Genomic DNA, 15,761 nt, shown 5'->3' on the forward strand with positions numbered 1-15,761 from the left:
GCAAGCTTGGTGTAGACAAAACGATGAACATCTCCACTAGTACTTAAGCTATCATACGAATCTAAGCACGTTAGGCAAATCACCAGAATGAAGTTCCTCTGCCTTTCCATCTCAAAGAGAAGGAAGAAGGAACAATCTTTCAACTTCATCCGACTTCACCCTAAGCAACCAATCGAGCCACTAATAACGCCTCCTGCGACTCCATTGGTATTCACAGCTCCAAAGCAAAATCGACCCTCGGGTTCTCGAGCAGACTCGATTGTCCCGAAGTTCAGAGAGCGCCTTGAACTCCCTCCGGCATCTTGCGAGACGGCAGTGTCGGGGTTAGACTGTGCAGAGATTCTCAGACCCTTGACAGTGCATCCCTCTGAAGGTTCTTATCTGAAAAGTAGCAGTGGCGTGGGTTTTTGAGCGGGAAGAAGAGGGCCCACATCCTTATCTACGAACGTCGGTATATGGTGTTGTCGAAAGTTCGCATCGCGAGGGGTACGAGGCAGAGTGTGAGAAAATGAGGACTAGTGTGAAGTCCAATGGGTTAGATCGGTAAAGAAAAATGACAGTGGGTAGTACGACTGGAGAATTGCGATGAGATGGTGACATTATTGTTGACCCAATAGAGGAGAGTGGTGGCATAATCTGACTTATCTAGCTAACTTCTTCTCGCATTTTGAGGGCTGGAATTGGATCAGCTTTTAAAAAGTTCCACTTTTCTACTGAAACCGCCTCACACGCGGTTTGTTCATATCGTGATATATTACGTATTGTACATATGTACAGCACCTCCCTAAAAAAGACCATCAAAGTGTCTCTGCTGTAAGCGGTCAAATGTTCTAGGCATGGTTTCAATGGCCCTGACCGTCAATGGCGCGCTACGCTCAAGAATCTCCGTCATCCAAGCCTCGGCATTGGTATCATACCCTATGCCGCTCCTTTCGTCGTTCCTCACTTGGTCATGGGCCTTGGCTAATAAGACCAAAGTCTTGTACCGCGGAAGTACGCTTGTCTTCTTGATTTCGTGATGCCGAAGCTCCATCCACTGATAGCCCTGGCGATCATGGCGGATGTAGTTGGCGACGAGTTCGCGCCAACCGGGGAAGCGTGGCATGAGATATGCCTCGCAAATAGTGAAGGCGTCCATGAGGCGACCGCGAAGAACGAGTTTTTGGATAAACTCATTCAAAGTGAGAGTATCAATGGTGAAACCGCTGACAAGAAGGTCGCGGATAGTACGCTGGGCTTCTTGTAGGGCGTCGGGATTGTCCGATTGGGCGAGCAGACTACGAACGTAGATGCGGGAAGGCCTGGTGAGAATGTCGCGACGATTGTTTGATATGCGTGCTTCTCGAAAGCGTTGTTGAACCGAAGGGTCGACAAGAGAGTTTGATTCAGAGAGGTCCGAGATTTCAGGGTTATCAGTGTCGACATCAAGTTGTTGCACGGCTTGGTGGAAGGTCTTTGTGAGGTTTGTGGCCGAGATGCGTGCCAACTTCCAACATTTGGCCACTTCAGCATGTTCACCAGCCTTGAGATGGGCCTCCATCATCGATGTGGTAAGAGTCAACGGTATCGTGTAATTGTTGGAGTCAGGCGCCGACGCTGCAGCCTTTTCGAAAAGCTTCTTGCAAGTCTTGTAGGCCGATCGAGCGCTGTACAGCGATATCACAAGGCCGTAGTAGGACTGTGCAAGAGTACTAAAGTGATGTGTGCGAGTTGATCGTTCGTGTGCAGGTTGTCGATGAGCGACCTCTCGAGCTGTACTAGAAACTAGCATCTCCTCGAGAGCCTCCTCAACTCTAAGGAGTCTGTAGTTTATATGTTTGGCACCTCTCTTTCTCAGCTTGTGAAGGTCAGACAAACCGAGCGTCTGTAGAGAGGCTTGGCGAGAGCTCTCGGTTTGGGGGACCTTGCGTTGCACCATCCTTTCGTAAGCATGGACCGCTTGGGCATACTGCTTTTCCCTCAAAAAGCCGGTCATGACTATAGCGTAATGGAGTGCGTGGACCCGAAGCCCTTGTTCCGGCATCGTGACTCTCAGCAGTTTGTAGGCAGCATTGGTCTGTTTTGCTTCAACTAATGCTCGCATCAGACTGCCATAAGTCCAACTGTCTAGCGGGATGTTGTTTTCGACCATTTGTCTGTATTGTTCTCTGCTACCCACCAGGTCGCGATCCAAAGCACGCTGTTGGATCAGCAGATTCCAAGTATGTGTGAGAGGATATCCGTGAAGTCTCCCCGCCTTCCAGCTATTGAGCATGCCTTGCGCAATGGCTTGGGCGCCTTCTTCATCCCCTGCATTCAAAAATGCTTCAACATAGCCCGATCTTGCACGGACATCTGTGTCGAGTGGTATCCCCATCTGCTTGCCCTTTGAGAACAGTGTCTCAAAAGCCTCAACATCCCCTCTATGAGCACAAAAATCGAGCAAGGGTCCAAACGTATACACATCTGGTACAACGCCATAGCTCAAGCAATTGTTGAAGCATTCGAGAGCGCCATCAATATCTTCAGCGCGGATGTAGGCATACAGCAAAATGTTCCAGCAGCCGGCATCTGGAGTCATGTGGAACTCTTCATGTATACGTTTGAATTGCGTAATCGTGCCGACGACATCTGCGCTTCGAGCGTACACATAGAGGAGTGATGACAGGACTTTGATTGTCACTTCGTCTGGGTAAGTTGACTTGAGCTCATCAAAATATTCATGCACCTTGTCTACGTCACCGACATTCGCATATGTCTGAATCAAGAATTTGAGAAGGCGAGGGCGTAGCGGCTGATCGGGATACCAAGCGCGTAGATCTTGTACATGGTCTTGGACACGTCCCAAGCCACCCATGGTAGCATGCTGATCGATCAGAGACTTTATCAGCCCAATGGATGGCCTTGCGTCGTTTGTGGGGTCGGTCTGTTCGAGGTATAGCTGTCGAAACCTTCTATATAACTCAAGTGGAATCTTTCGCTTGTTGTTGTATGTTTTGTAGCGTGGGAGCTCCAGTAGCCGTTTAATAGCATACTCATAACAGGCCGAGGTAGGGAGCTGTAGAGTGTGGAGGTCGTCGAAAAGCCTAATGAAATAGTCCCAAATAAAGTCGTCGTCCAGCTCTTCGGTGTTCATGACACGGTCCATTACGTGGGGTACGAAGCTCATGACAAAGCAGGCCAAGTCACGCTCCAGGAGTTTGGAAGACTTGAGTTCGTGCTGAAATTCCCCGATATATCGCAAGAAAGACTGGAAATGCTCTAGCAGCTCTGGTAGTTTTGCCACCTCACCCCATAGCGCTGGGAGCGTATCTCCATGGCGTGTCATCCTGTACAAAAGCGTGCCATGATTTTTGACCGTCCGCCGTCTGAACATTCTAAAGACACGAAAAACAAGATCCCACTGCTCGTCGAGAACTGCTCGTCGAAGGATGACGTCCATGCCGCTACGCGTTTTGTTAAGATCTGGGTGGTCGGGCTCGTCCAGCAGCTGGATTGCTGGCCCAATCATTCCTAGTGCAGTGTAGGCTTTGATGGCCGCGAGACATGAGGAGGGCCACCGAAGGGCTGGTGGAAGCTCACCGAACACCTGGAGAACTCGCTCCGGTACCGCAGGCTCACCGTCCTGGACGACGCCCTGGACGAGGTATTCTATGAGATGACCTCGGATTCTTTCTTCTTGGCCTACCAGGAGTTGCTCGGGAATAGCAGTATACAACTGCCACGCCAACTCCTGCTTCCCAGGTGGCGGCGATTTCAGAAACTTCCGCAGCTCTGTAAAGGCATCCGAGTCTCGCACTAGTTCTGCTGCCTCTTTCTCGGCCTGGTCCACAACGTCTACGTCTAATTGTTCCTCCTGGTGCGGGGGTTGCACCTGTGTTGTCGAAAAATGGCGAATTCGAATCGCACAGGGCTGCCGTGGCCGCATGTCTGGTGTATTAAGCCGTTTGACGAGTGGCCGTCTAAGAAGTGCAAGTGTCTTCTCTGGGTACAGGAAGTCGAGCAAGACATGGTCCTGACGTTTTTGGTCCTCGGTGGTTTTCGTTGGCGCTGCATCATGGACGTTTCCGCCTATGTTGTTGGGAATCAGGGCCGTAGCCGACCAGGTCGGAAGAGTGGGATCGCTTGCACCGTGGTGCCGGAGGGTGGATGGCAATGCGTGCCGACTGCGTAGACATGGTTTCGGAGCGCGGAAGAGCTGGCGTCCGCCGGATTCGAGGCATGTCGAAGCACGCTCGAGCATCGCCTGGAGTGTAGGGAGTGCAGATGGTACCAGCACAGATTACCGGTAGGTATAAAATGTGCTTTGAACTGAGACAGTCAGTTGTGGTGGTGACGAGATCTGTATTGGGGCTTGCCCACACTTGCGCATGTAGGAGAAAGGTCGTAGAGTAGAAGACAAGAACAAAAAAAAAAGAGAGAGTCGACTCAAAAGAAGGAGGCCAGAGCAACGAACGCAGGACAAAAGCCGGAGAGTGGGCGTGGCAAGGGCGGGCCCAACTTCTATGATGTCTCGAAAAGTTTACGGCGCGACAATGACCTGAGAAGGCGATTCGCTTGGCAGGGCCATGGATAGCTCGCCAATTGATGCCCCTCCACATGAGCCGCACCCCCACAGTTGCACTCCCTTACCACCAACCCGGCCATGGACATTACCAAGTTTGTGACCGACTACCGGGAGTCGGCCTTCCTGATAGGCGACTACAACACCTACCACGGCCAGTTGTCGCGCCGTCTCCGCATTGTGAACAAGAAGCTCGGGCGGGCAACTCCCAAGAACGCCAAATATGCTGCAAAGGCGCCGGTGACGGCAGAGGACATCAAGAACAACAAAGAGTAGGGGCAACTAGCTTGTGCACATGCCGACTCGGAAACTGACTGTGGCAGGGCTCTCCACGTGCTCTTGCTCAACTCGGAACGGGCATGGGCGCAGGCCATGGCCACAAAGGCCACTCACTCTGAGGACAACGCCGACAGGAGCATCACGGGCTCGACGCGCCAACACATCCTCTCTCGCCTGCACAAAGCTTTGCAGTACGCAAGGCAGGCTGTAGATCTCGTCTCCGACACGAGCGCAAGCGGGGCGTCAGACACTGATGTGCTTGAGGCAAAGGCATATGCATACACGCTGGCTGGTGCGCACGAGTTTGAGAAGCAAGCCGAGGGCATCAAGAGCAAGAATGCCTCGCCCTCGCGCTGGGCGCCCTGTCTCACCAACTATTCTGCCGCACGCGTCATCTACAGCTCGTTACTCAAGGCTACGAAGAAGGACCTGTTCAAAGATGTCATGGCAGCGACCACCGACCCAAGCATACGCTATGCCGCGTACCAGAGTCGCATCCCACGCACCGTTGGTGTTCCGGCGGTTGCGATGAAGTATTTCCCAAAGGATGATGCAGAGCTGGTCCAGGCTGTGCAGAAGCTTGACTCGGCAGCCTTGAAGGAAGAGGAAGCAGCCTCATCTCGTAGGTAGCGGTATTCGTATATTCAGACAATGCTAACAGTCACGCAGACACCCAGATAACATGGCGAGGCCGAACAGCAAACGTAGTCGACGCCGCGATTGGCCAGGCTCTAGCATCTGTCGATACCGCCTCTGCTGCTCTTGACCAGACCGCCGCCTCCACCCCATCCTCCAAGGACCGAGCCAATGCGTACGACGACATCCTCATCGCGAGCCAAGACGCGGTCGATGCAACACGAAGGGCCATCGAGGAGCTTGAGAAGGAAGGCGTCGACGAGGGCGATGCGCGTATGCAGGATCTCCGTGTCACGAACCTGGCTGTCAACTATGACCTCATATCATGGAGAGTTGGGCGGAACAGAGTGCTTGTTGGCAAAGACGATGGGCTCACGTTCCCCACGAACCCTCCGCAGAAACCGCGGCGGCCGCGTAAAGACGGCAAGCAATGGGTCGAACGGGAGGAACCGACTGGCCGCAAGCTGGCACGCCTGCGAGAGCGCATCGCTCTGTACGATGCGATCCTGCAAAGTATCGACTCAGTCAAAGACCTCAGGGGTGCCGCTCGCGACACTGGCTTCATTTCTGAACTCGACGGACAGCGCGCATATTTTCAAGCGCTAAAGTGCCTGAACTTGTCGCACTCGTATGCGTTTTTGTCGACACCAAAACAAGCCTTGGCGCTTTGCAACAGAGCATTGACGTTGGCAGGCCAGGCGGCGTCTGCTCCAAGATCCCAATCACCTTCGAATTCCAACGCACCCAAGATGGAAGTATCGGGTGAACAGACACAGACGCTGAAGACGAAACTGGAGAATCTGAACTCGCATTACCGAGGTGTTGTGGCGCTTTCGCAACTGTTTGCAAACTCCGAGACTGCGTCCAAGGCTGGACTGGCGAATGCGGCACCCGTTGTTGAGAGACTGAACGAATACCCGTCGTCAGGCTCGGTTGATCTCAAGAACCTTGTTACATGGCCTCCGAAGTTGAAGCCTGTACCAGTCAAGCCTCTCTTCCTTGATGTAGCGTGGAACTATGTCGAGTATCCTGGACGCGCACCACAAGTGCAGGAGCCAGAGCCAGAAAAGGCGCCGGTTGAGGAGAAGGAGGAGAAGCCGCAGGCCAAGAAAGGTTGGTTCTCCTTTGGTAGATAATCAGCAATCGCCGCGCGGTTCCCAGGGGTGTATCCGCGGGATCGCCGTTGCTCGCTCAGATGCAATCACTACGATCAAAATGTCTTCAACTACAGCCTTACAGACACGTACGTGATGTAGCACGACCAAAGACCCTGAATATGCCCTTCTCCAGATTGGAACTTGGTTCACGCGACAGCTGCCTGTCTAATTTAAACCTTTTTTTTACGGGACAGCCACAAGTTGGAGACAAGGTGGCCGTGATTGGTCTAGTTGAAGGTATATGCACAGACATGCATGGCTGTGGTGGGACTAGTGTGACTTCAGCCTCAGGGGCAATAGCATAAGCGCCAAATCTGCGTGAACCATCACGCGCCTGACGGGACGGTTGTTTCGTTTCAACGATATCTGTTTGTGGGTCTTGCAAGTCAGGGTGTGGTGTTGATGAATGTGAACGTGTGAGGTGTGCTGAGCTTGGCTGTGATCTAATACCGGACGGCTGCATCGCTGAAGAAGTGCTCCTTTGTTCTAGGGCACGACGGCGAAGCTGGTACAACAGCAGTAAAACGGCCCGGCTCAAAAGAGACTGAGGGGCGCTTGGGGGCAGCAGTTCTGAGGTCATGCAGGTAATTAGGGTTAAATGAGATGGGTGGATATCGATAGGTCGATACGCACTGTCACGACCCCTTAGTACTTACCCACAAACGCGCAGAGAACGTATCTTGTACCTTGCAGCTCAATTTCTTGTCGTGCTCGTTCCTCTCAACAGACACTCTTTCATCACTGTTTTGTTAGCTGTGGTCCTTCGCTCCTTCGCTCCTTGTAGTCGCTCATTTACTTAATACCACACTCTTTTGAAGCTCCACCTGCCCGTTCGCGTCTTCTTTGGTGTGTATCATCAAAGCGTACCCGACCCCGTCCAATACCTTATCGACAATTCGAGAGGCGCCACGCGTTTCTCGACCCTAATACCTCATCACGGCTTCCGCACTGGCTACCTCTATCCTCCCTCGGCCCCAGGTCGACGACTCGTTTCGCAGACCCTCGATTCTGCAGGTTTTCGACCTGCCCGCCTTCAAGACGCCAACTACCAATTTCGAAGACAAGCTGCCGTCGATCGGCCACGATATATCACGTCCATCCTCGAGCTCGACCGTGGCTTCATACACCCAACAACGGCATGGCAGCAATGCCTCGATCCAGCTGCCCTCGCTGGCGACGCTAGCTTCAGCTGCATCAAACTGCCCCGCCGCGAACATGAACAGTAATGATAATGATAATATAAGGAAAGAGACGCCTGAGAAGAAAATGCCGTCTCCGCTCAGGTACGTTCCTCTCGAATGGCAAGCCCAGCTACAAGACAGTTGGTTTTTTTTTGATGAGTTGCGACCCAGCCAAAGCACGCCCTGAAGGTATACGCAGTAATCCACGTTGGTGTCTCATCAAGAGAGTAACAGTATATGCCTTGGGGATGCGGCATGGCTGAGGTGCGACTGACGAAAAAACGTTCGTGCAGCGCTGCGGGTGCCGGTCGTGACTGGCTTATCGCAAACGCCAAGCCTTGCACCGCGGACTTTTCAACTCACCCGCTAACATGGAAACCAGCAAACCCTCTAATGGCCTCAGCATGACTTATGCAACTTCTGCGCCCGCAACTGCTGGTGGACAAGCAGGCTCACCGGTACGTACAATTGTGACTGTTGTTGTTTTAGGTCAAGGCATTTCGCTCTATCACTATGGTCTTATCTCACCTATCGATAACCCCTTGCCCCAGCAACGAGCTCCCTCGTACCGTACCTTCTACAAATGCTCGTGCTGATTTACTTAGCCCTCGTGCATGAACTGTAGCACCAGCACGACTCCTTTGTGGCGCCGCGATGAAACGGGCGCTGTTCTCTGCAACGCCTGTGGTCTCTTCCTGAAGCTGCATGGCCGGTAAGTTGCGACTATACAGAATGCATATGAGACGTGTGCTGACTTCACATCCTCACCTCCGCAGGCCACGACCCATTTCACTCAAGACCGATGTCATCAAGAGCCGCAACCGCGTCAAGACCGGCGGGCCAGGAGGACGCAAGAGGGTATGCAGGTCACCTCGTAGCTGCTGTCACGACTAACACACGACAGACAAGTGACCAAGGTGGTCTTCCTGCTGCACATCCCGATGCCGATGGCCAGCTAGCCCTCGCCCAGCACCGCCGCGCATCAGGCAAAATCTCTTCAGGCTTATCTGATCGCTCACAATCGCCTATTTCACGCACCGGCACCCCGAATTTCAACCATCCTTCCAACATCGCTCCGTCGCACCTGTTCGAGCAGGCGCTGCATGGCGGCGACTTCCACTCGCCCTCGCTACCAGGCTTCGGCATCCGTGCTCCCTCACCCGCCAACTCGTCGATCAATGGCTCCCATCTTGAAGCTCCTCTCCCGTATGAGACTCTTGCCGCACAGAACACTGCGCTCAAGACACGTGTTTCAGAGATGGAGCTTATCAACGACCTCTTCCGGAACCGCGTGAGCGAACTCGAACAAAGCGAGCAATCAGCACGGCAGACGGAATCAACCTTGAGACAAGAGCTAGAGGAAACCAAGCAGCGAGAGGCTGACCTAAAGAGGCGACTTGACGAGATCGAAGCCGACAGCCCAAGACACAAAAAGATGAAGATGAGCGAATTCGTGGACGAGAGCCGCGCTGGCACACCTATTAGTGCTATGGTTGAATAGTCACCACCGGCTCTTGATGAGGCGTTTCCTTTGATTATCTAATGACTGTTTCCATGCATGCGGGAAGGGGCCGAGTCGCATCTGTCATCTCCCTGCGACGAGAGTTGGGCGTCGACGCCTGCTTTGTGCTCGGTCTTTACGACCATCTAATGTCTGAATACCACTTCTTATCATGGCCCCTCGGGGCTTGACTGTATTGTAATCTTTCTTTTGAGTCTGATACCAAGTGTTGATGCGAGCAGATGTGGCTGAGTTGTTACGGCTGGGACGGGCTGGGATGGATGGGATGAGGCGGGAACGGGTCATGCTTACCAAAAGTCTTATGTGGGGGATAGTTTAGTCGCCGTCCAATGCGATGTGAGCACTACATTCATGTGTCTTTGTTTCATGTTGCGTATGCAAGAGCTTGTACAGATATGGCATGCTCACGCACTGGTCTTGTCGACTTGGTGCCCAGGTGGTTACGACTATGACCGGTCAATATCGATGAAGGTGATGTTGAATGTCAGACTGCAAAGATATCTATCAGGTGTGCTCACGTTGATTCTCTCAAGCACACATGCGGGTTCTTGTTTATTGGATGCGAGTTTGTATGGTATTACCATTTCGTGTCACTGTTGTACACAGTCCGTCTTGTCGTAATGACTCTTGTGTCATGGAATACCTACTGTCGACATAGGCCAGACTTCGGGATGTTTGGATTGTAAAGAACCTTGGATGTGCAGGGCACATGAAAGAGTGGGATCAAGGTCGAGAAGATGACTGCACTATCTTCCTCAATTGATCAATACTAAGCCATGTTTGAACCTGAGCCAGAGGGTCTCGCCTGATATGTTGAGCGTGATGATGTCGATAGTCGGCTTGGTTCGTTCGGTTGATAGGAATGTGGCTCTGCGGTGATTGTAGGTCACACAAGGCTGTAAAGGTCTCCAAAATTTCCCAGCTCGGTGCCATGTCTCACAGGACTTGCCAGCTTCCACAACAACTCCCACTCATCTTAATCAGCCTCACGACACCGAGCAAGGTGGTGGTTGTCGGGAGTAAACGGGGAGCGCTAACCCGATGTGAGCTCCCGCACGGACTCTTGGCGGCTAATCAACCCTTCAGCGAGTTTTTGCATCCACCTCCTCCATCCTCCTCCCACCACTCCCCATCCATTGAAGGACCAATTCATCTCCAACTCATCTCCACTCCGACCGTCAACACCATCACCATGGTTGCCATCGCTCGCTCTTTCGGCGCCGCCCGTGTGGCCGCCCGCGGCTTCTCCAACGCTGGTATGTCTCGCGCCTGCCGCAGCAGCTCAAGCCATTGGGTTTGAGCTCTGCAAGCTCATCAAGCAGCCATTGACCATCATCTCGCAGCCCGCCAGCCCCAGCAGAGCACCCTCGTCGCTGCCCGCAGTGCCTTCCGCAACAACGCCGCCCGCAACGTCATCCAGAAGCGTGGCATCGTCGCCGAGTCCACCGCTGCCGCCATGGTCGCTGCCGCTAAGATCCAGGGTGCCGGTCTCGCTACCATCGGTCTTGCCGGTGCCGGTGTTGGTATCGGAACGGTTTTCGGTGGTCTCATCCAGGGTGTTGCCCGCAACCCCTCCCTCAGGGGTCAGCTCTTCCAGTACGCCGTTCTCGGTTTCGCCTTCGCTGAGGCCACTGGTCTTTTCGCGCTCATGATGTCCTTCTTGCTCCTCTACGTCGCATAGATGTGTGCATTGCATGGACTGCCGGACATTTGGGGTCAATGGTATGGGGTGCCGCAAGGTGGAAAACTTTTCTTGCGGATGGGTGTGTGCATAGGGACGACTACTACCTCTTTCCTACTCTAGTGGCCGGTCAGATTGTGTAAAACATGTACTTTAGACGAGCAATCTGAAGAGCAAGCTACCACCACGGCTCGCTTTCCTTACCCAGCGCACGTGCGGAAGCTCTAGCTATGGTAATGACATGTGCGGATGACTGACGTTAAGCTCAATGAAGTCGATTGGACCCTTATAGACGATATCGAAGCTTGTCCATGCCCGTGCCACGTTCCGTGATGAGCTACTGCTGTTCTAGCTGTCCGATGATGGAACTCGGTCGCGCCAAGCCTTTTACTCGACTTCAGCTGTAAGCTCATGGACATTCCGCACTGCGTACTTACTCTTCCGCAGCGATATCCAAGTCCGACTCAATGCTAAGCAACTATTGGGTAGTTCGTCTTACCTCCCGTTGCAGGTATACATATCGATGGCCTACCCCAGAACCCCGCGATTGCCTCGGTACGGCCCCCACCACCGGAGGGAGCTGTAGATGAACCATTGATACAAGTATGGAGTAGTGACGCCTAACTTGTTCGATTGTATGCACAACGTCGCGAATGCTGCTGTGCTAACGAGCATAACCGCAGTGTTGCGGTTATTGCTATAATACTAACCGTGCCTTTCTACGGAAGTCGCTGAAACAAAGTATGGACCTAGCAAAACCACAAAGATGTTTTCACGGACCTCGCTGATCGTTTGTAGGACCAGTATCACAATGCAGTCGGTACCGCTCGATCGTCCATGAAACGCACATCGCTCGACCTCTTACGAATGCCATACAGCACCAACGTCCTCCCACCCAATGGCAATAAACGGTGTATACACACGGTATGAGACAATGAGGAATGGCATATCTTGTGGAATCAAAGGGCTGTGGCTGATTTAAAAGATGGACTTGACACGGGCGGGATGAAGGCTGTGGCTCTTCATGATCAGGTCCACATACTCGGCCGTATCGCAACATGGGTGGTGGGGCATGTCTGGAGAGCCTCTGTGTCTGAATCCAGATCGCCCCGATACTTGATACCGTGGCAGAAGAAGCAAAAAACTGGTGCGCAAGTCGTATGGGGAGACCGAGGTCGCATCGTTTCAGAATTGTGTTTGGGCAGATGGTGAGGCTGTTCCCGAAACATGACACCAAAATACTCCTACCCGACCCCAGGAAACCGAAATTGGAAACTGAACAACCTGACTATCCCTTGTTTACTGCAGGTCATTCAGTGCTCTCAAACATCGAAATGATGTATGTTCTTACCCGGGGCGTGCTAACACCGTGAAACTACAGTGGATTTCGAGACAAGCTTCAGCACCTGACACCGCAAAGCTTAGCTGTCATGTCTCGCTGGCTTCATCACTCCAGCTCATAGTATTTAGCCCTCGGACGCCGTCATGAGGTCGATTGAGCAATTGCTATCCCATTTATACTATCCTGTTATCATATTTGTGCCGGTCACTTCTCTTCTATCAACTTTCATTACAATACACTTCGAAACCTTCTAACCAGTAGACATGCGTTGCACAGCCTTCATCACCGTAGCTGCGTTCTCCAGCGCTGTCTTCGCTGCTGGTAAGCTTCCATACCTCTATGGTGTCTATGTCGCATCGAATGTCCGTCTAACACCCCCCAGCCAGCCCCCAAGATGATGTTGCATCCATTCTTGAGGCTCTTCGCACAAACAACCCCGCAGACGCCGATGCTGCTGCTGCGGCCATGAAGGTCAAGCTCCGCCGCCAGGACAATTTGGACTCTATTCTTGCTGCTCTCGAGGCCAACAACCCCGACGACGCTGCCGCTGCTAAGCAGGCTGCATCCTCTGGCGATAGCCCTGGCACTCCCGTTACCAAGCGCCAAAATGGCTTTGTTGCCATCGAGACCAACACTCCTAAGCACGCTGCGGCCGCCAAGCGGGGGGCACCCTCTTCCGTTGCCACTGCCGTTCCCTTTTCTAGGCGTCAGGACGACGTTGCGTCTATTCTTGCGGCACTCGCGCAGAACAACCCTGGCGATGCCCAGGCGGCTCAGAGCCTTGGAAAGCGATGGAGTGCGTAGACGGAGAATGTCCTGTTGGCGAGATGTACATGGCAGGTGGGTATGGATTGTATATAGTTGGGTGCTTTTGGCTGAATCTATATGATGAGGGGTATTCAGGCATAGCTCTTACCAATGCACTCATTTGGACAGATTTTGGTGTTTGCTGAAGAGTGACGTTGTTGCTTTCGGCCAAGGGGATTTCACCAAATTGGGAACAGATGATGCAACCCCGGTTGTACCCCGCATCAGGACAAGAAGTGACCATCTATCACCACATTTTTCTCAACGTGTATGCTTCTCACCCAGATAGCACTGTGAGCTCACATGTTTGCTCCTGATATATTACAATCATTTTGAAAAATAGTCCAGTTTCTCCATCCGACACGATGGCCGAGTGGTCTAAGGCGGTAGATTTAAGCCCCGCTTAGATCTCTACTACAGAAATGTGCGTGGGTTCGAAACCCACTCGTGTCAAGGTACGCTTTTTGCCTTATCTTTTTGCTTGTCGGAAGATGTTTTTGGTTCGTGGCGTAGCTGGACGTCGAGGACGACCACAGCGGATCTTAGCAACCGACTGGCATGCCTCTGCTTCATCAGCGGTAAGCACTGGGCCGAGATTCTCGAATGTGTCGAATAATAGCAGCGTTCATCTTATGAGTGAAGTCGATGGACGGCACAAGAGCATGTCACACGCATCAAAGGACACGATGCCACATGCAGAATTCAAAACTGAAATGGCATTGAGTCTTGTCCCGCTCTTGGCCCCAAAACTAACCACTTCTTTTATATCCGCTCCTGCTTCTCAGTACCTCGCCGTACCTAGCCAAAACAAACGGCATACACGCGCCCAAAATGCTCAAACAGCCAAGTACTGTACAAGCCCACTGTGGACCCAGAATTCGGAACATCTGGACTGCAAAGAGGGGAAAGGTTCCACCAAGTATATACCGCAATATAGCGTTCGAGGCCATGGCACTGGCGCTGTATAGTGGTCCGTATGTGTCAGTCATGTACATCATACATGCCATGAAGATGAGCATATTGCCCATTCCAAAGAAGGCTTCGGCAATGGTCGGCACGATCCAATGTACACGGTAGGCTGCAGACCAGCCAAAGAGAAACAAGCCGATGGTGAGTATGGGTCCGCCCGCGAACGCAAGTGGTAAACGCTCTTCAGGCGCCAGTCGTGACGTTGCAAAAGCCGGTATCGGCCTCTTCTCTGCAATCGCCTTCCGCACGCGAGGCAGGTAGTAAAGTTTGCTGAACAATACGATGCAAACGGTAGCTACAATGACACCGACACCCAGGCCAAGGAATGTGAGGCCTGTGGAGATGCTGTCGAACCCATACTTTATTTCAAACACATACGGGAAAGCGGCGAAGAAGGCGTACAGCAAGCCAAAATTGAAGGCACTGTACGTGTTGAAGCTTGCCACGATGGGCTCGGTGAGCAGCATGTGCATGGGCCGAGTGAGCGTTTTGGAGGCGTAGATACTGATGACCTTTGGCAACGACATGCCTTCGGTGGGCGATGGCGGGAATGGAAGATTGCGTTTTTTTGCGCGCTGACGTAGGAGGACGGGTTTATAGGACTCACAGAAGAACGGAGCGGGCGCAATGACGAAAATGATAGTGAAGAAGAGTATCAGCCATGAAGTCCAACGCCATCCACGTGCCTGGGTTACTACAGCACCCAAGATCGGTCCTAAAGCTGGGCCAAAGAATGGTGTTGCGACGTACAGCGACATAGGACCAGAGCGCTTCTCAGGCGGCCAAATATCGCTCAACGTGCCTGACCCCATACTCAGACTGGGCGCAGCGAAGACGCCAGCCCAGAACCTCAACACCACCAGACTCGCCATGCTTTGCGCGAAACCCGTGCCTAGGACGAAGAGCGCAAAGATGGGTAAGCTTATGAAGATGACGGGTCGCCTCCCAAACGTTTCGCTAAGAGGAGCAGCGAACGGTCCACCAAAAGCTAGTCCAAGGGCATATATCGAATATGCAAACGTTGCAATGAGTTGCGTCGAGCCGAGCTCTGACGCTGTTTGCTCGATAGCAGGTGTGAAGACGGACGATGCGAATGTCCCAACAAATGCAATACCAGAAATCGTGTATGTCTGGTACCACTTCCGCGCTGTACTCCAGTTGTGAGGGTTCAGAGGGTCGTCAGGACCGTCGCAGTCGATAGTTGTAGGGCGAACTTGCGATGAGGCACCAGCAGCGGTTGGTGTTGCATCTTGGTTTGAACACGGCTGAGGTCCTTTCTCGGTGTCGGAATCTGGTTTCGAGTCCATCTCAGTGGATGGCTGACGAACTCCATTAGGAAGGTTTTCGACACTGACTGGACTTGGTGGTCTTGTCGATGCTGCTGTTGTGTCTGACCAAGAAACGGGTCGTGAAGTGCTTGGAGTGGCCATGACGTGTGTTCTTCACTTCACAGTGATGAGGAAAGGAAGCTGGCAACCAGTCGACAGAGCTTTCGCGAGACCTGAAAAGAAGGAAAGCGTTTGCGCCATGACTTTAGCATGGCCCACCATGGGTAAACTCCGATAAGACGACTTTCTGCACAGACAGCATGATTGCCGCGTAAATGCTAGTTTGGTGTTGATCAGGTATTCCGCGACCTGGACT

The 15,761-nt window shown here is 52.7% G+C and overlaps 6 protein-coding genes across 6 annotated transcripts; 4 read left to right on the forward strand and 2 right to left on the reverse strand.

Annotated features, from left to right (window-relative positions):
• Nucleotides 1-784: 784 nt before the first annotated feature.
• ACET3X_005953 (uncharacterized protein) lies at nucleotides 785-3,907 on the reverse strand (the record flags this gene model as incomplete). Its single annotated transcript, XM_069452112.1, has 1 exon — nucleotides 785-3,907. The coding sequence occupies one exon, from the start codon at nucleotides 3,905-3,907 to the stop codon at nucleotides 785-787; it is 3,123 nt and encodes a 1,040-aa protein (XP_069306313.1).
• A 717-nt stretch (nucleotides 3,908-4,624) lies between these two features.
• ACET3X_005954 (uncharacterized protein) lies at nucleotides 4,625-6,594 on the forward strand (the record flags this gene model as incomplete). Its single annotated transcript, XM_069452113.1, has 3 exons — nucleotides 4,625-4,815; nucleotides 4,867-5,444; nucleotides 5,492-6,594. 3 exons carry the CDS (start codon nucleotides 4,625-4,627, stop codon nucleotides 6,592-6,594), a joined length of 1,872 nt encoding a protein of 623 aa, XP_069306314.1.
• A 1,236-nt stretch (nucleotides 6,595-7,830) lies between these two features.
• ACET3X_005955 (uncharacterized protein) lies at nucleotides 7,831-9,297 on the forward strand (the record flags this gene model as incomplete). The annotated part of the gene is made up of 5 exons (XM_069452114.1): nucleotides 7,831-7,898; nucleotides 8,179-8,254; nucleotides 8,402-8,508; nucleotides 8,573-8,654; nucleotides 8,701-9,297. 5 exons carry the CDS (start codon nucleotides 7,831-7,833, stop codon nucleotides 9,295-9,297), a joined length of 930 nt encoding a protein of 309 aa, XP_069306315.1.
• Nucleotides 9,298-10,424: 1,127 nt separating this feature from the next.
• On the forward strand, nucleotides 10,425-11,283 carry ACET3X_005956 (uncharacterized protein). Its single transcript, XM_069452115.1, has 2 exons — nucleotides 10,425-10,574; nucleotides 10,662-11,283. The coding sequence occupies exons 1-2, from the start codon at nucleotides 10,511-10,513 to the stop codon at nucleotides 10,997-10,999; spliced, it is 402 nt and encodes a 133-aa protein (XP_069306316.1). The 5' UTR covers nucleotides 10,425-10,510; the 3' UTR covers nucleotides 11,000-11,283.
• Nucleotides 11,284-12,604: 1,321 nt separating this feature from the next.
• On the forward strand, nucleotides 12,605-13,145 carry ACET3X_005957 (uncharacterized protein; the record flags this gene model as incomplete). The annotated part of the gene is made up of 2 exons (XM_069452117.1): nucleotides 12,605-12,662; nucleotides 12,724-13,145. The coding sequence occupies 2 exons, from the start codon at nucleotides 12,605-12,607 to the stop codon at nucleotides 13,143-13,145; spliced, it is 480 nt and encodes a 159-aa protein (XP_069306317.1).
• Nucleotides 13,146-13,897: 752 nt separating this feature from the next.
• On the reverse strand, nucleotides 13,898-15,547 carry ACET3X_005958 (uncharacterized protein; the record flags this gene model as incomplete). The annotated part of the gene is made up of 1 exon (XM_069452118.1): nucleotides 13,898-15,547. One exon carries the CDS (start codon nucleotides 15,545-15,547, stop codon nucleotides 13,898-13,900), a length of 1,650 nt encoding a protein of 549 aa, XP_069306318.1.
• Between the last annotated feature and the right edge of the window lie 214 nt (nucleotides 15,548-15,761).

The sequence above is a fragment of the Alternaria dauci genome, chromosome 5 (genome assembly GCF_042100115.1).
Source record: "Alternaria dauci strain A2016 chromosome 5, whole genome shotgun sequence".
Classification (NCBI taxonomy): domain Eukaryota; kingdom Fungi; phylum Ascomycota; class Dothideomycetes; order Pleosporales; family Pleosporaceae; genus Alternaria; species Alternaria dauci.